The sequence below is a fragment of the Chiroxiphia lanceolata genome, chromosome W (assembly GCF_009829145.1).
Source record: "Chiroxiphia lanceolata isolate bChiLan1 chromosome W, bChiLan1.pri, whole genome shotgun sequence".
NCBI classification, from domain to species: Eukaryota; Metazoa; Chordata; class Aves; order Passeriformes; family Pipridae; genus Chiroxiphia; species Chiroxiphia lanceolata.
This window is the reverse complement of record NC_045670.1, coordinates 7,986,854-8,008,859: the sequence shown is the minus strand read 5'-3', so window position 1 is coordinate 8,008,859 and position 22,006 is coordinate 7,986,854. Positions and strand designations below refer to the sequence as shown.

Sequence of the window (22,006 nt, the reverse complement as noted above, 5' to 3'; positions counted from 1 at the left end):
GTGTCTCAAACTGGAATCCTAGAGGTGGAGTGAGTAAATGCAGTGCTGAATGAGCTAAGTGCAGGATGACACGACCTGAGTTTAGCCCTGCCAGTGCATCAGTATGGGAGAGGCTTTGCGCAGCATTACCAGTATCAACCCATTACAGAGGTCAGGCAGAAATTTCTCTGAATTTCAATAAAATGTTTTGTACAGCATTAAATATTATTCAGATGAAGTTTAATACAAGAACAGTAATGTATTTAAGACAGGTGATGATACTGTACCAAATAATTTCTACCTAATAGTGTGCCTTCTGGGATCAGTTTTGGGACTCAATGGCTGTTTTTTTCCATCCATTATAGTTATCGATTTCTGGTCATAGCACAGAAAGTAACATTGTTCTCAGGAAACTTCATTACTATGTTAGAGTGGGAGTATCATCTCTGTGGAGATTTATATTATGCGGGAAGATTAGGAGATATGGAATTAAACAACAGGTAAAACATGACAACAAGTAAATGTGCTTATGCTATAAATTGGGAGATCATAAACTGTAAATGACAGGAGAAAATTCTTGATATTCTAGTTAATCACACAATAAGTGTGGACTACCAGGGTGAAGTGACAAAGGGAGTGCAATTTTGGAATTACTATAATTTGGCAGTGAATGTTCCTGTGGAAAGCAGCCTCGAGCCTGTGTGGGATGTTGCACCTCGTCCTTGTTGCCAGTGTTGGAAAAAGGGATACTCAGACTGAAACAGGCACAGATTGCATCACTTGACTTTCTTGGGTTTTATCTCCCTCTCCTTTTTATTACAATTATTATTATTCATATTAGTATTATAATTATTATTGTTATTACTATATATTTGAGTGTTTCAATTATTAAAATGTTCTTATCTCAATCCATGACTTCTATTTTCTTTTGTTTTTTGATTCTCCTCCCCATCCCACCAGGAGTGGGGGGAGTGAACAAGCAGCTGCACGGCACTTAGTTGCCAACTAGGGTTAAACCATGCTATAGATACAAAGAAAATAAAAGGCTACTTGTTTATGGATAAATGAAACTTTGAAACACAATGAAAGCAAGCATGTTTAATGTTGTGGAGAAAGAAACATCAGTTACTAGTAACTTCCAGTTTTTCCTTGGGTGATTAGAAACAAGACTGTCCCTATAGGGAGAACCATAACAAGCACTGATCATGTGAATAGGGGTGTCACTATGGATAACATTGCTGGAGGCACTGAGCCTAGAATTCTCTTTTTCCTTGGGATTTTTTTTCCTAAAGTTTACTATAGACATTGTTTGGTGAGTAAAGGATTATTTTTTTCCTTCCTGAGCTTTGTGAGAGCAGGAAAGTCTGTCCACCAAAATTGCCAGGATTGGAACCTGTAGTGCAGGAGACAATTTTATGGACCATTCTAATTCTGGTAAATGCTGCTTCTTCTCATGTCTCTCCTAAACATAATTGTTTGTTTGTTTGTTTTTAAGCTTGGGGTTTGTATTCTGTTTAAAAGAGAGTGAAGAAAATCCTACTTTTCACAATTTTAATTTTTTAATATCAAGTGTCAGAGCATCAAGGCCAAGCATGTTGAGGTGTCTCTAGATGAGATAACATTCATGTTAGTCCCTCTTGAATGTGATTAGGAAAATCATGGCTATTTCATAGTGTCCATTATAATCCTTTAAGGTATGGATCGCTTCTGTTGCAGCGGTCATCCTCAGTGAGGCTCTATGGCACATGTTAACTTGTACTGTATTTTTTGTATTTATCTGTAAAACATCGACTACTGATGCACTTAGAAAAAGTAAGTGCTCAACTGACCAGACCACTGCCTGAGCTAATATAACACGTTTGTGTTCCTAAAGAAGTGGCAAGTTCCAAGGATTTAACATAATCTGTGTGTTTCCTGTACTGAACGTTGGACTCATTAATATTGTCATAGCTTGGTCCTGCTAAACATAATTGTCTGGGTTTGAGCTGACAAGACTCAACTATATGAGTTGATCACCATTAACTGTATGATGTTGATAGTTTTAATGCTGCCAGAGTCCTGACTGCTTTTTTTGGGGGAGGAAAAAGAGGGTCATAGTGGAAATTATGAACCTTTCTTCTCTAGCCTAATCTAGAGCCTGTGTGTAGATTTTTAATTACTTTGGCTCAAAGATATTTCTAAGACTTCACAAAACTTTTGCATGAGAAGTGCACTCAGCAATTAAGCAGGGAAAGGCACTTGGCATAAGGTACAAGACAAGGCACAAGGCAACTTTATTGCAACAGGTTACAGATATTTATACTCTTCACACAATGCACATGTCAACCTGTTATTGGTACTTTCATGTAAACATACATCACACCATATACATGTCAACTTACTATTGGTACACATATCTCAGTCCATATACATGTCAACCTACTATTGGTACTTCTGTTCATGCGTCTAAACACATCTTTTGATAGGTGGTCGATACTTCTTCGTATTGCTGGCAAATCTCAAAAACAGCACCTGTTATTTACAGCAGTTTTTCTCCTTATCTGCTCTCTCATTCTGGATTGTTTACATTCTTTGCAACTTCACAGCTGCAACTGCTCAAATTCAAGGCCTACCATCCAGTCATTTCCCACAATTCCCTCTTTTTGTTTTTTGGCTACGAAAGCCGAGTTTATCATCCCCTCCAGGGCCCTTTGCAGAAAGGATAACAAACACAGTAGTAGCAATACAATTCTTATAAGCACTAGGAGGCAATAAAGGCCTAGTTTTACTACTTGTTTGATCCAGGCACTAAGACCCCATCCATTCAACCACCCACCAATGCCAAAAAATCCTGTGTCCTTTGTTATCTTTTAGGTTACCACCTGCAAGTCTACTATGCTTTTGTATATAGATTCAGAATGGTCTGATAGGTTCATACAACACATTCCCTCAAAATCCCGACACCTGTGTCCATGTGCTAAAAGTAAAAAATCAACAGCAGCTCTATTTTGAAGTGTAGCGTGACGAACACTCTACATCCGTTGCCAATTGATACAAAACTTGAGAAGTTTTGTTTGCTTGTTTGATTACCCAACAAGCAATTCTGTTTAGTGTTCCTAATGTTTTAGCTGCTGCTACTCCAGGGGCAAGCACTGTAGAAGCTACGATCTCAACGTGATTCCACAACCATATGTCATCTTTGCATGCAGGTGTCAATACTAAACTGTGCTTATATTGTGCATGTGCATGAAGGTGAGTGTGATTTAGTAAAAGTTTCTGAGTTGGTGTCAACAGTCCCAGGCGACTGATGGTACAAGGTCCTCCTTTTATTTTTCTGGGAATCCCCAACCAGGCTCTATCTCCACATATGAGAAACAGGTCATGAGGCAGCTTTCTTGCAACTGCAACTCCTGAAGCAGGCTTTGTTTTATCATGTCCCAGATGTTGACACCAAGCAGAACTATTTTGGTAAAGATTTATGCTAGGAGTAACATCTTGTGAAATTGTTTCTTTCTTTTCCCGTGTGTCATGACCATCAATATAGTTAAAGTAAATACAGCTTTCAGCTGGTAGACTTCCTAATATATCTATTTCCTGGGGTTCTAAGGTAATTGGAAGGCTATCGTCCCAACTGTCCCAATGTTCCGTGCAATTCTTCATTGACTTGCAAACGACCATTGAGGTTCTCCAGGTCTTTGTTATATCTGCAACAATAAGGCTGGCCTCGCTACCATTTAGTGGAGCTCCCACCAAACAGGTGTGAAAAGGCTGCTTGGGTTGTGCAAGCGAGGCACAAAAAGTGGTCTGATTTAAGGCTTTCATCAGGGTGACCCAGACATTTTTACTGTTCCACGGAGTCAGCTGCTGGAGGTTCAGATCGCCTCTGATCGGGTTCAGATCACTTTTGATTGTCACCATGGCCAGTAGCAGGATGCACACACCTGGCAGGAAACCACGGGGGTCCGGCATCTGTGGAAACACAAGCATACCCATGTCCCCAGGTAATAAGCTCCCACAGACCCTCCCATTCTCGTGTCTGAAGGTTGCGGACTAGGACTCTGGCCTTAGGCCGGAATTCATCCCCTGCTCCCTGCAATGATAAAAAATGCATTAAGATCACAGGATTTTCTGTATTAGGAGGTACCATGAGGTGGTTTAGTGTGTACACTGCTTTCCATATCCAATTCTGTGGTTTTTCACCATGCATTCCCCCTTTTTGTTTTTCAAGCATTTGCTTTAGTGTCTGATAGGTACGTTCTACAATAGCTTTACCTGTTGGGGAATGCGGGATACCTGTGACATGAGAAATGCCCCACTGGTTAAGAAAGTTAGAAGTTTTGAGCACTGCCTAACCTGGGCCATTATCAGTCTTGATAAGATGGGGAACACCTAAAGCAGCAAAAGCTTGATGCCAATGTGCAATGACATCCCTGCTTTTTTCCCCAGCATGGACAGAGGCCCACAACGCAGTTGAGTGCGTATCGACTGACACATGAACATATTTGAGAAGACCAAATTCAGGGATATGCGTCACGTCCATCTGCCAAATTTGCAGACTTCGTAACCCGTGGGGATTAACACCTGTTGAGGGCAATGGTATGTGAGGTTGACAGTCTCCACAAGATGCAACAATGTCCCTTGCTTCACCATTTTTAAGGACAAACTGACGCTGTAAAGCATGCACACCTTGATGAAAAAAGTCATGAGAAGATACTGCTTGCTGCCATTTGTCCGATACAGGAGTAACCCACGCAGGGGCTGCCAATGCATCGGCCCACGCGTTACCTTCATAAATGAATCCAGGCAGACCAGTGTGGCTACAGACATGCGGAACATAATAGGGCTGTGTCCGGTGCTGTAACTCATGCCATAGAAGCTTTAGTAAATGAAACAACTGTTGGTGATGTACTTCTTTTAAAGTAGCACGATCTAGGCGTTGCAGGACTCCTGCTACATAGGCAGAGTCAGTTACCAGATTCAAGGCAACACTAGAAAAGTGTCGAAATGCCATTGCTACAGCACAGAGTTCTACTAATTGAGGGGAACTATCTTCCTGGCCTATTAGCTCATGCCACTGACCTTGTTCTTGCCATGTAACCACTGCTTTCCCTGTCTTTCCAGACCCATCAGTAAATACTGTAAGTCCTTTAACTGGGACAGGGGATAACAAGGGCCTTTCAATCAGGTGTAATTCCAAATGAAGCTGCAAAAACTTGTGAGAGGGCATATGAAACAATATTTCACCTGCAAAATGCAGCAATGCTAATTGGAGATCAATGCTGTTTGACAAACACCAGTCCAGATAATCCTGGCGCATGGGCAAAACAATATTTTGGGGATCCCTGCCAGTAAACTGAAGACAACGTTGCCATCCCTTACAGATTACCTTGGCAACTAGCTCAACAAGGGTGCTCACAGTTTTGCATGGTTGATGGGGCAAAAAAATCCATTCAATGAAATTCAAGGAGTCTCTCCATTGGGTGTCCCATTGTCCTAACAGATCAACAGGGTGATAAACATTAATTACTACATACAAATTAAGAGGATGGTCCTCTGCAAGGCGGTACGCTTTTCTGGTCTCTACTGCTCTTCCTACTAAGCGCAGCGCAGTTTTTGCTTCTGTAGTTAATCTTCTAGGAGAGAGTAAATCACTGTCACCTTTTAGCAATTGAAACAAAGGGGCCAATTGAGCATTGGTCAGACCAAGTAAGGGCCATATCCAATTGACGGTCCCCACAAGTTTTTGTACATCATTCAGTGTTTTGACCTCTTGTGAAATTTGGACAGTTTGTGGTTGATCCAAAATTTTGACTCCCAAATATTTCCATGGTGCTTGAGATTGCACCTTTTCTGGGGAAATTTGTAGCCCATATGCATGCATCGACTGTTCCACTACTGACATAACCTGGCGTAATTGGATTTGATTTGGTGCAGCGATAAGAATGTAATCTACATAATGATAACAGTACACCTGTGGAAATTGCCGCTGGACCTCAGACAAAGCTTGAGCTACATATCACTGACAGATGATGGGGCTATTCTTCATCCCCTGAGGCAAAACAGTCCATTGATAATGCTGAAAAGGTTCATGATTGTTAATTGCTGGGACAGAGAAAGCAAACTTCTCAACATCCTCCGAATGTAAGGGAATGGTGAAAAAGTAATCTTTTAAATCAATAATCCGTATGTCCCAACCAATTGGAATCATGGTAGGGGAAGGTATGCCAGGTTGCAATGCTCCTATACTTTTCATAACTTGCCTCAGATCATGAAGAAACCTCCACTTTCCTGATTTTTTCTTGATTACAAATACAGGAGTATTCCATGGGCTATGAGAGGGTTCTATGTGACCCTGCTCTAATTGCTCTTTTACCAGCTCATGGAGGGCAAGTAATTTTTCCTGTGCCAACGGCCACTGGTTCACTCACACAGGAGTTGTAGTCAGCCATTGCAGCTTAACGGTGGGTCTCTTAATGCCCTCACACACAGTGACCCTTAGGAAAAATCCTTTTGGTTAGTTCCAACAGATACTCCCCACATACTCAAAACATCCCTTCCCCACAGGTTCAGAGGTACCATGACAACAAAAGGCCTTGTTGCTACTTGTCCATCAGGGTTCACAATTTGTACAGGAAATTTACTTTGAAAGCTTTGAGTAGTTCCACCTACTCCAGCTATCGCATCTCCCGCTGACACCGTAGGCCAGTCTCTCGACCAGTCTTTATGTGCTATGATAGTAACGTCAGCTCCGGTGTCAATCATACCCTTGATTCACAAACTCTTTGAATCTCCCTGTGTTAGTGTGAGCACACAGGTCATAGTTGGTCTATCTGAACTGATGGCTGTTGTCCAGTAGATTTGTGGAGCACCTGTAGACACAAAACCTCCTGTATTTTGCACTCGTGAGTCCACTATCGGGACGTTTGCGACAAAAGGTATCAGTTGTGCTATTCTGCTCCCTGCCGGTATAATGACCAGTGGGGAGGGGGTCCACACCATGACTTGAATTTGTCCCGTATAGTCCGCATCAGTGACGCCCAGGAGGACAAAACGACCCTGTATCGTGGCGCTAGAGTGTCCCACTAGTAAAGCACTTAAACCATGTCCTAATGGCCCATGTGCCTGTAACGGTACTTTATGCACCTTAGAGTCCTGGATTGTAGTTATTACTGCTGTGGCGACATCCACTCCAGCACTTCTAGCTGTCCTTGCAGTGAGTCAGTTGCATAAGCCTGGAACTGATTCCGGGGAGCAACTTGTGTCTGCACGTGACCTCCCCTCGCACTTCGTTTCCCGTTTCCCGAAGCCAGTGGTTGTCCCTGTAGAGTGAACTTGAAGAGGCACTGTTTAGCAAAATGACCTGGTCTGTGGCAACATGAGCAAAATATCATAGAATTTGAGCTCGATACAGTGGGGGGCCTGCGTGGGCATTGTTTTTTGAAATGTCCAGACTGCCCACAATGAAAACATTTCTTTTCTACCTTTACTGCTGTTGCAAACGTGGTAACCAGGACCTCCATCTGGTGAGACATAGAGCCCACTTTTTCACAGGCTTCTATCATCTCAACCAGGCTTGCATTACTACGCAGAGATAGCAGTGCACGTTTACGGTCTGTGTTAGCATTATCTCCGGCTAACTGTAATACAAGTGTGTTCCGAGCCTCCTCATTAAACACCTGCTTTTCCAGTGCTTCTCTTAGTCTATCAACAAACTGCACATAAGGCTCATTGGTCTTTTGTTTAATAGTTGTCCACGATTGTTTTGGTTTGCCTGTATCAGGGACAAGAAGCAAAGCTGGAGCAGCGAGCTCTTTGGTTTGCTGCAAAATAAGAGGGTGAAGCCGAGCCTGCAATTGTGGTTGATTAAGTGGTGCATCCCCAAGCCACTGAGGAAGGCCTGCACCAAACTTAGGATCATCCTGAGAGCGTCCCAAATTTCCCAACACTGCCTCTTCCGCTAACCTTCTCCAATGTGCTTCGAACATTAGTACCTGAGTGGGGTTAAAACACACTTGTGTGACTGAACGTATATCATGAGGAGTAAACTCACTCGCCCAAATTCCTCTGATTAAAAACTGTGCAAAAGGCAAGCTAACCCCATGCTGCATAACAGTCTGACGCCAGTCCTTAATAATAGAATAATTAAATGGATCCCACTCGTCCGGCCCTTTGCCATTGTTACGAATTATAGGGTACGTGAGTAATGGGTCACCCCCAAGGACTTGTACCAGATTGGAGTCTCCCTCCTTTAGAGCCTGTTCTTTGATCTTCTGCCAAAATTTGCGGGGGTCTGGAGCAGAGATGGAAACCTGCACTGGTTGCATGGTCAAAACATGCTGTCCTGGGGGGAGAGGAGGCGCAGTAGGCTCCACTTGAGAACTCAGGGGACAGGATCTCAGTCCTCCGACTCCTTCATCAGCTGACAAATCTATTAACATGGGCTCCTCTATCACTCTCCATGGGTTAGTCTCTGGTTGTCATACATTCAAAGGTGATGACAGTTGAATGGGTGCCTTCCATCCTTCCCCCGTGTCTGGGGGCAGCAGGACCTTTGCACAGTCCACGGCAGGAGCAGTCCCTGGCCTCCTGACACTATTGGGATGAGATGCAGTTAATTCCCCTTGGGGGTCTATAGGCAGGGGGGCTTGAGAGGGACCTGCCGCAACAGTTCCAGATGCAGTCCCAGACACCTCAGGCTGCAGAGCCTTACTCCCTGCAGAAGCAGCCTTCCGATCTGCTTTGATCTGCTTTGATCTGCTTCAGGGAGTCGATTACAAGCCTCCAAGTAGTTAAGGAATTTGTAGCTACCGTATCCCCCTAGTAGCTGCATCAAAAAGTACCTTCCCTGCATTGTCCCAAGTTTCTATAAAAAATGCAGTCTGAGCATTAGCATTAACCCCATTATTTTTGCACCAGACAAGCAAGGTGTGTAGGGTACGTTCTTCATATTTAACACCACGTTTCTCTAGTATTTTTGTGAGTATTGTGACAATAGATTTTTCTTCCACAGATATCTGTGTGCCCATTATTTATTCCCCAACAGCTCACCTCTTTTCCAGGTGTCTGTAAATTTTTAAGTCCGGACTCTCTTTTCGGCTCTAAGGTCTGCCGGTCAGATTTAAGGTCTGCTGACAAATGCTATGTTACCACCGTTCCTAGGTCCATGGTTCTTTGCAATAAATCTTTATTACCGCTCTAAGGTCCGCGGTCTAATGCAAGAAATCCTCCTTGCAGTAAATCTTCTTCGCAATAAATCACATCAGGGTTCACCAGATGCCGCAGACAGCAATTAAGCAGGGAAAGGCACTCAGCATAAGGCACAAGACAAGGCACAAGGCAACTTTATTTCAACAGGTTGCAGATATTTATACTCTTCACAAAATACGCATGTCAACCTGTTATTGGTACTTTCATGTAAACATGCATCACACCATATGCATGTCAACTTACTATTGGTACACATATCTCAGTCCATATACATGTCAACCTACTATTGGTACTTCTGTTCACGCATCTAAATTCATCTTTTGATAGGTGGTCGATACTTCTTCGTATGCTGGCAAATCTCAAAAACAGCACCTGTTATTTACAGCAGTTTTTCTCCTTATCTACTTTCTCATTCTGGATTGTTTACATTCTTTGCAACTTCACAGCTGCAACTGCTCAAATTCAAGGCCTACCATCCAGTCGTTTCCCACACAGTATCTTTTGGGACCAGTGTGCTTTATTTGGAAGGGTAGGGAAGGCTGTGGTCTTTTTCCAACCTTTTCATTTAGGGGAGAGCAAAGTGGTTTGAATCACATCAGCTAATGCTTTAGCCCAGACTAGTTTCAAAACCACCAACCCATATTTATCACTGGTAACTTAAGTTTCTGAAAAGTATTAGCAAGATGAAAAAGCCATGGTTTTAGTACTGTCATTGATCACTGCTGCAAAATTGTGGTAGTTTTGAGAAGTTTTCCAGGTAGAAAACATTCAGTTTGCTTAGAGGTAGGGATATAAGTACAGTTTGGTATTTCTATCAGTTGCCATTGCTGCCTAGGTTGAGGGTCAAAATATTTGATTTAGCCCTGGTTATTTGCTTCTGCTACTGTTTTTTTCTGTACCAATAGCTAGCCTAGGAACTCTTACAATAGAGGGGATTTATCTGCTGTTTCTGCAGATATTTATGTTTGCATTCTTCTGTTTGTCAAATTTTCATAACATGACTAGGAAAGAGAGGGAATGGAGAGTTTGTATTCTTTACTTGTATTGATAGGGGTGAGAATATCATAACGTGTATAGAAGGTGACTGTAAAGTGATGGTTTCACATACATTTGTGTTGTCTTACTGCTGTATTTGCAGCAATAGTTTCTCCATGCTCTGGTCAGTAGGAGATAAGCCAGATGCCACACACTGTATGACGGGACTTAGTTACACAAATATTAGCCTTTTCAACCTTTCCCATTAGTTTGAGTTCTATAGCAATGGACTGACTTCCCAGAAAATGTTTTGCCTGTGATGTGAATTCTAATCATGTGAGGAGAGGAAATAAAAATTAAAGAAACACTGAGTTAAGAATTGGTGTATCAGCATTATGACTACTTTTTTGATCAGGGAGCAGATAAAGTCTGGCATAGAGATGGAAGATTTACTATGATTTTTTTGTTACAGTATACTGGTTTACTGTGTTTGTGAGAGGATTCAGTATTTTCTATTAATTCATCAGCCTGCTTTGATCTCCTTTCACTTGTTATGGCAAAGATTAAACCTTTTTTAATTATTTGTTCTCTGTAAAAAGTAATAGAGTACAGGAGTAGATAATAGGACTTATATGATGGTTATGTGACTAATATAGTGTCACAGACTGTGAATAGTGTCTTTTTTCAAAATTTATAAAATCTGCTAACATGCTGTATTAGGGAGGGGTTCGAACATACTGAAGCTTGAAAACCATGACACCATTGCAAGCTCAACAAAACTGATATTTATTACCAAGAGGTGACCAACAAAACGAACAAACCCAAAAGGGAGGAAGGAGGAGAGAAAGAAGCCCCAGCATGACCTCCCCAGTTACCCAGCTGTTGCCCATAAAGTTATCTTACCAACCTAGCATGCCTATAATTACCCATAGCAGAAGCTGCATCCTTGGAGAGTCAGTAAGTTCACAAACTGGCAGGCGGCCCCGCCAAAGGCAATGTTGTCCTTGTTGTGAGGCTAACTCTACTCCAAGAAAGCGCTATCTGTTTTTATACAATTAATTGAGTGACCTCAACCTCCACAGGTGTGGCCATCACCGCCCAACCAGAGGTCCTCAGTTCCACTCCCTGTTATGTAAGTGCATTTCTTCTGCTCATGCGTGAGAACTTCGGAAATCCCCTAAAGCACGTGCAGTATGCTTTGGGGGTCTTTCTTAATTGATCGGGGGTCAAGCCTTCCTCCCCTCCTCTTTGATTTCTCCTTCAAATGCCCTTGGCAGACAATGAACCAATAGTAGAACACCAATTAAAATAGTTTATACAGAAGTTCTCCCTCCAAGGACGAATTCACTGTTTTATCAGTGAACTTGACAGGGGGAATATAAACTACTACAGGTGGCTGGGGCCAAACACAGACCAAAAGTATCAGCATAAATTCACCCTGCTACACATGCAAAAGATTATAGTGTTGTATAGTATATGTTTCTCTAAATTTGCATTTTTCATGTCTCAGTTTTCTCTTGATTCTGGATTGACAGCTGGACCAAGCCTCAAAACAGTAGCAGAAGCTTATACCACTGTAAGCTTGAAGAGTCTTCCACTTCTCACAGTGCTAAAAAGTTTTTGGGTCCTTGCATCTCAGCATGCTATTTGTAGAAGTGACTCCTGTTGCTACTTTACTAACGGACCAGATAGCTAATTCAAACAGTTCTACAACAGTGTTCTTGTGGTTAGGATGCGGCGCTTTCACCGCCGCGGCCCGGGTTCGATTCCCGGTCAGAGAAAAAGTCCCCCGGGTAGATGGAGCTCGTCAGCCCTGTAAGGCCATCCATCTAAGAGAAGGTCACTCTAAACAAACCTACGTCCTGAGGACCTCACTGCCACCGTCCAAGCTTGCTCGGCCCCGGCAGATGAACCTTAGGATTAAAGGGTGGGCTCAGCTCAGCGCACACTGTGTCTCACCTAAAAAATCCACTGCGCAGGCTCGAAGGGTAAAGACCCTTCCCAAATCTTCGTTCGCGAAGACTGGCCATACCTACCTACAACAGTGTTCTTGCACCAAATGAAGGCACAAGAGGTTATTAAATGCAGAAAAATTAATGGAGTGGTGCATTGAGGACCTTGCACTAAGAAAACTTACATAAAAATGCATGTCCAAGGAAATGTGGTGTGGGAATGTCATGCTCAGTGAGTCTGCTTTAGCCCAGCCACCAGTAGAATTTGGACATGGTCCCGAGGGCAGAATGTGTGCCTGCACAATGTCGTTTGGATGGGGGGAAATGGAGGAATGCTTGTGCATGGAGGGGAGAGCACGGTTGTGATCCCTGCCTGCGCATCTCCTGCTAGCAGTGCCTTGGTGAGGAATCCAGATCGTCCCTGCAGTGCATACATCTGAGCCACCTAGGAGAATGATGCTCAGGAAGCACAAATGGAAGGGTCTATTAAGACAAAAGAAGCGGATGCCTAGCAGCAGTGTGTTGGTTTTAACACCAGTCAGAAACTAAACTCCAAATAAGCCACTCCCCTTCCCCCCACCCCTTCCGGTAAGAGAAGGACAAATGTAGAGATTTTGGTAATGTAGAGATTTTGAGGTAACAATTTACTGAAAGCACAAAGCAATGGAATAAGACATGCACAATGAAAACAGCAGTATTGTTAGCAAAAGTATTCAAAAAGAGAAGGTGTTTTACCCACAAAAAGGTGTTCACCACCAGGAACAAAAACAAGATGGCGGACTCTCCCTGTAGGCCGCAACTGCGTGGTTTCCCCAAACAAAGGCAGTATGGGAACCATTCCTGTGTGCTGCCCACATGGTTACTGGAAACAAAGGCAGGATGGACAGGGAGCTCCCATGGCTAATGTTTCCCACCCCCCAACCTGAAAACAATGAAAAAACAATGCGAAATGACCCCCCCAAAAGCTAGGTCATCTGAGTAGGGTCGCACAGTTGCTCCATTGGGCTCAGTTCTGCACAGGTGCCTGTGCTACTGTTTCTACCCCTCTGCTGTACTGGAAGTCGATCCCACGGGTCATTGTTGCTTTTACTTTTTTCCTACCACTTGGCTACTCTTCTTTTGGCTCAGTTCAGCTGGGTTCGGCAGGGCTCCTTTCCTCTTGGTCAACGTGCTTGACTGGGTTTAGGTCACCCTTGTGGCCAGTCCGTTCCCTGCCAGCAGGCTCCCCACCGACGCTGTTGGTTCTGCACTATGGTCGATTCGCATTTTCGCCACTGTCCCTTTCAGCACCACGTCCAGTAGCCATGTAGCAGAGAAAATGGGAGGTGGACTGGCAGGGTGACAGAGGGACTGAGTCCGCAGGGGTTGATCCTGACAGTGCGTCCGCTGGAGAGAGAGAGAAAGGCATGATGACTGACTTCCAGTGGGGTGCCTGGCTTTTCCTCCTGAAACCATGCCCCCCAGCAATGACAGGGGTGGTATAGAATAACAACCTGGTCACACCCACACAGCACTAAACTTCACTCCCTCTCTGCAACCAGGACACAGCAGCAGCATATGCATGAACTGCTCCAGGACAATTGGCTTGTGCTTTTGGAGCTGCATGTGGCCCTTGGACTCCTGGGGGGGGCTCAGGGTGGGTGCTGAAGTGTGGTCTCTGGGGGGTGGCTCAGAGGTGGCAGACAGATGGGACTTGCTGGTGTTGGAGGAGTGGATTTGCCTGACAGTACTGCGGGAGGAGGTGCAAACTGTAGTGTGTGGATTTGAGAATTACCAGACAGCACTCATCCTGCAGAGCTGCTGGGGAGCTGTGTCGGTGCACGGACACGTGCCCAGGCGAGCTTGGTGGGACTGAGGGTGGCCTGGTAGAGACACTTGTGGGAGTCTCTGTGAGTTTGTGTGGACTGCAGGTCACAAGCTACAAACAAGTTAAAATTCTATGGTTTTCAGGGAGTTCATGGAAGGATTAAGTACAGTTGCAATGAAAATACTTCTTACTGGGTGTATAAAACTTTACATTTCCATTTTTTTTCTTTGGGGAGATAGCAAAACATTATTTAGGTTTCTTTTTTTACTGTATCACCTGTGTTTCCCTCTCAAATGAGATGGAGTAAGGGGTTGTTTGTTTGTGCCATGACTCATTAAAGTAGGGTATTAGAGGAACAGTCACATTGGACTCGTGTTCTTTAGAAATTCCAGTACTTGGTACTCTTAGGGCAAAGCACAGATGTGAAATCAATGTGACATGCACCTTTGTGTCAGTGCACGGTTGCTCTGCTCTTCCAGTTGCTCCTTGCGATGACATGTAGGAAATAGGATAAAGTATGACAGATGGCATTTAAAAATTCAGTACACTATATATTTGAGAAGGAAAATCCTTATTCCTACTGAAAGTTTACTGGTTTTATTGTACTTTATGAGGACTTTCTGGCTTTGGATATTTCACCGAAGAAGTCATAGCAATGGCACCTTAATTCCATCTTAACAGTCTCTGTTAATAATTGTTTTTAAAACAATGATTTGTATTGAATTGCAGGCAATTTAATTTTAGTTGAATTACCAGTTCATTGAATGCCATCAAGAAATGGATATCAGAATACAATTTCAGGGGACTTCTCTCCTGTGTCGGGATGTTTAATGTTGTATCAGCCTTGAAGGGAGACAAACAAGCCTTTGTGAAGTGCACCTCAGGAAACATTCCCACCCAAGGGAGACTCAGAAAAGAGAGTCCAAGTCGTGTGGTTTTCACATGGTATTTTATTTACTTGCCACTCAGTTTTTTGTTCATTAGGTTTTTCACTTGTACACTGTGAGAGCCTCTGTTAGTGGATCAAATCTGAACCATTTTACAGTATGTGGCCAGGAATTGTCTTCTATTTATCTTTTTTTTTTTTTTTTTTTTAAACCTCCTTCTTTCTGCTTCTATCTGCATTTCTCAGATCAGGGATTAAAGTAACTTCTGGAAAAATTTTCCATCTGTTAATTCATCATTTGTGTTTTCTTTCTAGGTCGAATTCACCAAGCTATGGTAACATCCCTAAATGAAGATAATGAAAGCGTAACTGTCGAATGGATTGAAAATGGAGATACTAAAGGCAAAGAGGTAAACATAATTATTTTAGAACTTTTCTCTTTGAAAAATGGTTAATCTGCATGAATTATGCTTTGGAATTTGACCTGGAAACAAAGAGAAAATATAAATCTTAATTTATGTGATGATTCTTTGGTTACAGACTGTTTTGAATGGAAGTTATTGGGCAAATGCTGGTTTCTGTTGTATTACATTTGACTTTATGAACTCTTTGTCATAACTTTTAAATAATGTTTTTCATCTTTTGATTTTGAAACATATTACAAAGGCTGACCTTGTTACTCCTTTTTGAAAGTAGAAAAATCAAATTTTTGAGAGGGAGAATGACTTGCAGTTCAGACAGGAGACCAGTGGGAGTTGGATTAGAAATCTTTTTATGTTTGTATTATTGAGGGATTGAACTGCTAGTTTGTTTGTTTTAGGCAATAATTTTACAGCCCTGCTTTCAAGAAACTGTGTCTGTGTTTGTCTCAGTTATGCTTTGCTGTCCCCTCTTCCTGTAAATTTTGGATCATGTTAGTCAGTTTCAGCTGAGATTTGGAGAAGCAGCTCAGAAATAATTGCATTTCACCAGTTTTGTGAAAACATGGGGAAAAGGAAAAAAAAAGGTTGTGAGAATGTCCTGGTGATCTCATCAACTGAACTCATCCCACTGGACACAGAATCTGTAGAGTAGTGAGGTCTTTGAAAGGTCCAGTCAAAGGAAATGGCAGTCTATTGAGACCAAAGCTATTTAAGATTTTTAGGAAACTGGGTTTCAATAGTTCTGAAACCAGTTATTTTTAAGTTCCTGTCCTTCTCCCCCTTACATTTTGCAGTTTTTTGAATGAAGAACATTTATAAGGGAAAAAATAGAATGATAAATTTGACATGGTTTCAACTGTGCTGTTATTTTTTGGGTGATTGTAATTCATCTGTTTCTTTTGCACTGTCTGGGAAATTTCAAATAACTGAGATCTCTTTCTTTTTATGTTACAAAATGTCTTTCATATTCTGCAGTAATTGACAAATTACCACAGTAATACTAACTACTTCTGTTTTAATTTAATCACCTTACAGAATTATGAATACTTTTTGGTGTCACATCCCACTCCTAAGAGGAAGGGAACACCCAAGATTCATAGATGCCTGTGGTCGAAAAGGAATGGCAAAAGCCAGAAGGGTCCAAAAAAACCTACAAAGTTTTATTATCAAATCATACACTTGGCATGGAAATTGATATAAGTTTTGCCCTTATTTTCTAGTAGTAAGAGAAAGAAAAGAATAAACGAAAAGAGGGAAGAGAGAAAGACAGAGATAGTGTGAAAGAGAGATGAGGTAGGAGAGGAAAGGAGATCACCAGTCCTGGTTCCAGCATCAATCCAGCTGATGGGGTGTCCAGGATCCGGGGGGCACCACCCGGGCTTTGTGGGGGTACCTTTTTATAGGTAAGTTTTCCCTGCCCTCAGATTAGGTTTCTTGCTCTCCATGTCAATGAGTTAACATGCGCAGTCCATTCTTCTAGACCTTTCTGGAAATGGGTTGGGGGGCTTTGAGTGTCTTTGGTGGTCTTGACCCCACTTCTGTGCTTGCACTGTCCTTTATGTTGTGCAGTCACTGTGGACAAGAACAGGGACGTGGGCCTCAAAAAGGTGCTGCCCTACCTTCCTACAGCCCCCCTCTACAGCTACATCCTGTTCTAACTTGCCTGCTTGCACAGTTATTGGTGTTTGAAACATAGCAGCACATTAACTCCTTGTTATCCAGGCTTCTAGTTTCTACAATTGGTTATTTTTAATTAATCTCTTTTCTGAAGGATGTGTTTTCAACTTATATGAAGACCAAAGCTTACACTGTTTTTAGTGAATATAAAATAAGATCATTCTGGTTATAGAATTAACAAATTGTGGGGTAAAAACACTAAATAAAAACTTTATTGTTTATTCTCAAAAGTATCAGGAGAAATGGAGAGGGTGAATATTGTTCTAAGACTCATAAGTGCGTTTTATATTCTTTTACACAGATTGACTTGGAGAGCATATTTTCACTTAACCCATATCTTGCACCTGATGAAGATATTGAACCTAGTCCAGAGACACCACCACCACCTACTCCAGCAACCAAAGTAAACAAAATTGTGAAGGTTGGTAATACCTATGCAACATGTCCATATTAAACTTTCAGTACTCCTATACATGTTGTTATGCTTGAATATTTAAATCTAACTGTTGTGTCTGTGGAGCTACTTGATAACTGTGTTCCTTTCTTTTTCCTATGATGAATAGGGGTTTCTAAAAATTTTCTAAGAAGATGTTTAGCAGACAGGGAATTGGGGACTAATATTTATATAACTAAATGTATCTCAAGGAAAAATATAGAAAACATTTTGGAGGTTGTTTTGAAACCATACATATAATAGTGCAAACAGTCTTCACCCTGGGCTCTTCGGGGAAGGATTTGGCAGCAATCACCTCTCTGTATTTCTGATGTCATGTTATTTTTATTAACTGGAAATTAGTGAAGGGCTGCAGTTTACCTTTTCAATAATAAGGTGATCAAAAAACAGAGATTTCTTTCTTTACAGAGTCGACGAACTGTGGCACCTATTAAGAACGACACTCCTGCCAGAGATAACAGAGGTAAATGTTATGTCTTTCCCTTTTAAGGAAGGTAAATATATGGGAACATTTTAATCTCCTGATCATATAACATTTCTTAATAGTTCTGCATTTCTAATTCTAACCCTACGGGTTATTTCTCACTCTATGCTTAAATAGCGAAAAAGTTACAAAAATGTTGAAATATCACAGAATGATAGGTAAAAAGTTTGTATCGGATGAATATAGATGTAATGTATCTAATAACAGGAGAAAGAATAGTTATTGCTCGTTGTTTTTATTTTCTCTCTTGCATTAAAATTAGCTCTGTAAGACTCGATATGTATGCAGGTAACCAGAGAGCTAAGCCACGGCTAGAACATTGAGGAAAGTTTAATTCAAAATCGGAAAAAACACACACGGAAGCCGGGTCTCCTGTCTTACATATCAAAGGCCTGATATATACACAGATGCCCACTAGGCTGTTCTTTTACAGTTCTAACTTTCTCTTATCTCCCTTCCCCCCAAGCCTGTGGGAAAGAATGCTTTGAAATTTCAAACAATCTGCAATTATCTTCCTTAATAGAAACTTCCTTCTGTTTGAGCAAAAACAGCCCAAGGGAAAGACAGAATGTTACAGTTCTCACACTGTACCTCTCCCAGACTTAACCTTCCAGGTGCGGAAGGTCTCTTGAGCAAAGAAAATCCTTAAACAGCTCACCCTTCCTCCTCGCCCAAAATCTTCCATTTGTCACCCCTGCTTCCCCACAGCTCATACTGATGGTGGTGATGATTCTTCTTCCAAACATTAATCTACTGACATTAATTCAGGCTAGATTCCATTCTATCTGTTTAAACTTGAAAAACAAGTGGGCTTGCACATCTTTTCAAGTGTTCAGACTTCTGGTGGATGATTGGGATCACTTTCTTCTGCCATTTGCCTCTGGGGGTGTTAATTCAGAAACCTCATGAAGAGGGTGGTTTTTTCCAAACTTATATGGTTTAAATTTGATATATCTTCTCAATGGGCTCTCCTCACATCCATCATTTGTAGTAAATGTTCTGTTTTTTATGGAATAACCCCATAGTTTGTATTTTAATAGGTCCTATGCATCTTACTATTCACAGTTGGCCTAAGTATTTGTTGGCCTTATAATTAAACTTTTCTCAGCACACTGTCTTGTTTAGTGTAGTTAATTCATGCTTTTAGTGTAGTTAATTCATGCTATAAGCTAGATCTCCTAGATCTCCTATCATATTTTGAATGATCTGGGGATTTGTTTTGTCTATCCCATTTGATACCTGATTCCATAGTTTTCTCCATGTTGCACAGTGTGCCGGTCTTCATTTGGAATGTCATCTCTAGGCTACTAATCAAAAGTGTTACCTTCACTTTCATACTCTTCTGGAAGACCTTGTTAGGAACGTGTACAGGAAAACGGCCATCTGAAGCAGAACTGCTTGAAGCAACTCTTTGAAAAACAAAACATTCAGCTCTACCAAAGAGGCTAACATGCATGCCACTCCCACTGCATTCAATGGGAAAAGACATCACTGCATCTTCAGAAATTGGAATCCTTATCACATATCATAGAATCAATAAGTTTAGCTTTCCAGTATAATGTCAAAAAGGCTTGTTTATTCCACTTATAGACTGAGCTGCACTTTGCTGCCTTTCATTTGTATCCCTCTACTCATCTGCAAATTGTAGGTTCAATGGGGTGGGACCATTTTGTAACATCTAGAGAATGTGAAACAGTGGGTCCTTTTTTTCTACTGTGCTTTTATGTATAATTACGATATAAATAAAATTTCAACACTTTAAACTTCAAAACTGCATATCTCCAAGTACATAATTCATTCTATTCACATAAGAAGTTCTATTAATTCTGTAGTGGAGTATTTAAAAATATGCACATGCAACATCGATACTTAATAATTATGTTGTGTTGGTGTATAACACTAGGATAAAAGAAGCTACATACTGAATGTCTTTATTAATACTTTCTACATGTATGGCTCTCCCCTCCCTCCCCCCAATAAATTGTTGTGTTTTGAAAGGGGCCTCTTCTGATTTTGTCATAAAATATTTCAGAATCAGATAGAAATGTTACTCTTCCATATCTAGATGAGCTTTGTGCTTTTCATTTGCAGTGGTTGGTTCTGCACGCACGCGTCCTACTCAGCTTCCTGAACAGTCTTCCTCCTCTCAACAGAATGGTAGTGTTTCAGATATATCTCCAGTTCAAGCCGCAAAAAAGGAATTTGGACCCCCCTGTATGTAAACCGTGTATCAAGGATTCATTCGTTCTGGGCATTACATGTACATATTTTTCAATTATGTTGTTGTCCATAAATGACAGATGTTCTATATATGCAGTTGCCTGTAGGCTTCCTCAAAAAGCTTTTTCAGAGTGCTGTGGCTAAACAACTGTTCACTTTTGTCATATTTGTTCTTTCTAGTATTTGGAATTTATTTTTCCTTATCTCTTTTTAACCATGACAGTGGTTTTTTAATGCACCTGGGCTTTCTTTTAATTCAAACCAAGAGATCACATGTATCCAAATATCATCATACATCCAAATATTTTTTGAGGGTCATTGTCATATTTTCAGTTGTGTAATTATTGTCCCATTCCTATGATTTTTTTGCATTCATTTATTCTATACATTTTAGAAATTAAATTGCTGTTATTATTTTGTACTATTACTGATTTGCTTGAAAAGATAGTTGATATAAATTAATGCATTCTAATAATTCATAAATTAGGAGAATTGAAATGTCATAGTGTAAATACTAAATTCATGCAACATTAAAAATATTTAAAAATGATATAATTTTCTTTAAGCACGTAGAAAATCTAATTGTGTAAAAGAAGTTGAAAAACTGCAAGAGAAACGTGAAAAAAGAAGGTTACAGCAGCAGGAACTTAGAGAAAAAAGAGCTCAGGTTAGTATTTTTAGCTCAGATGGAAAATGTATATCAGGAAAAGAAGTTGTTTGCAAAATGATGTGCTTTTTTCAGTCTTCAACCTGAAATGCTTTTATACTGTATACAGTTTTGATAAGTATTTTGGTGCATGGTTGCATTGCTTTGATAACTATTTCTTTAGGCAGTTTTCCCCCTCTTTTTTTTCCTACAGAAATAATTGCTTTCAATTTCTTATCATTCCGTGTGTTATTTAAAAATCAAGTCCTGATGATAGTTATTGCTTAAGGAAAATATATTTATGAAAATAATCAAATATTTGGCTTTTATATAGGGCTGTTATTCTGTAGGAGGTATTAATAGAATCATGGAATGGTTAAGGTTGGAAAAGGCCTCTAAGATCATAGAGTCCAAGTGTCAATCCAGCACCACTGTGTTCACCACTAAACCATGTCCCCAAGTGCTACATTCACACGTTTTTTGAACACTTCCAGGAATGGTAATTCCAATAATTCCCTGGGCAGCCTGTTCCAATGTTCAACAACCCTTTCCATGAAGAAATGTTTTGAGGCCACTTCCTCTCATCTTGTCACTTATTACCTGGGAGAAGAGGCCGACCCCCACCTCACCACAACCTCCTTTCATGTATTTGTAGAGTGAGAAGGCCCCCCCTGAGCCTCCTTTTCTCCAGACTGAGCCTCCCCAGCTCCCTCAGCTGCTTGTCATCAGACTTGTCCTCCAGACCCCTCCCCAGCTCCATCGCCATTCCCTGGACATGCTCCAGCACCTCAGTCTTTCTTGTCATGAAGGGCCCAAAACTGAAGGCAGGATTTGAGATGCAGCCTCAGCAGTGCCCAGCACAGGGGGAGGTCGCTGCCCTGGTCCTGCTGGTCACACTATTGCTGACACAAGCCAGGATGCCATTGGCCTTCTTGGGCCCCTGGGCTCATGTTCAGCTGCTGTTGACCAGCACCCCCATGTCCTTTTCACAGAATCACAGAGTGGTTAATGTTGGAAGGGACCACAGTGGGGTCATCTAGTCCAACCCCCCTGCTCAAGCAGGGTCATCCTAGAGTACATTGTACAGGATTGCATCCAGGAGGTTCTTTAATATTTCCAGTGAGGGAGACTCCACAATCTCTCTGGGCAACCTGTTCCAGTATGTGATCAACTGCACAGTAAAGAAGTTCTTCCTCATATTCAAGTGGAACTTCCTGTGCATCAGTTTCTGTCCGTTGCCTCTTGTCCTATTGCTTGGCACCACCAAGAAGAGCCTGGCTCCATCCTCTTGAAACACTCCCTTTAGATACTTATATAC

The 22,006-nt window shown here is 41.5% G+C and overlaps 1 protein-coding gene across 3 annotated transcripts in view; it reads left to right on the top strand.

Annotated features, from left to right (window-relative positions):
- Positions 1 to 22,006, top strand: part of LOC116780030 (kinesin-like protein KIF2A) — a 93,824-nt gene that overhangs the window by 28,841 nt on the left and 42,977 nt on the right. For 2 of the 3 annotated variants that reach the window (XM_032674532.1, XM_032674531.1), the window contains exons 2-6: positions 15,101 to 15,195; positions 17,186 to 17,305; positions 17,747 to 17,801; positions 19,914 to 20,036; positions 20,609 to 20,709. In XM_032674532.1, the coding sequence (XP_032530423.1) occupies positions 15,101 to 15,195; positions 17,186 to 17,305; positions 17,747 to 17,801; positions 19,914 to 20,036; positions 20,609 to 20,709 (494 nt within the window). The remainder of the gene's footprint in view (positions 1 to 15,100; positions 15,196 to 17,185; positions 17,306 to 17,746; positions 17,802 to 19,913; positions 20,037 to 20,608; positions 20,710 to 22,006) is intronic. The other variant, XM_032674533.1, reaches the window with a different exon arrangement.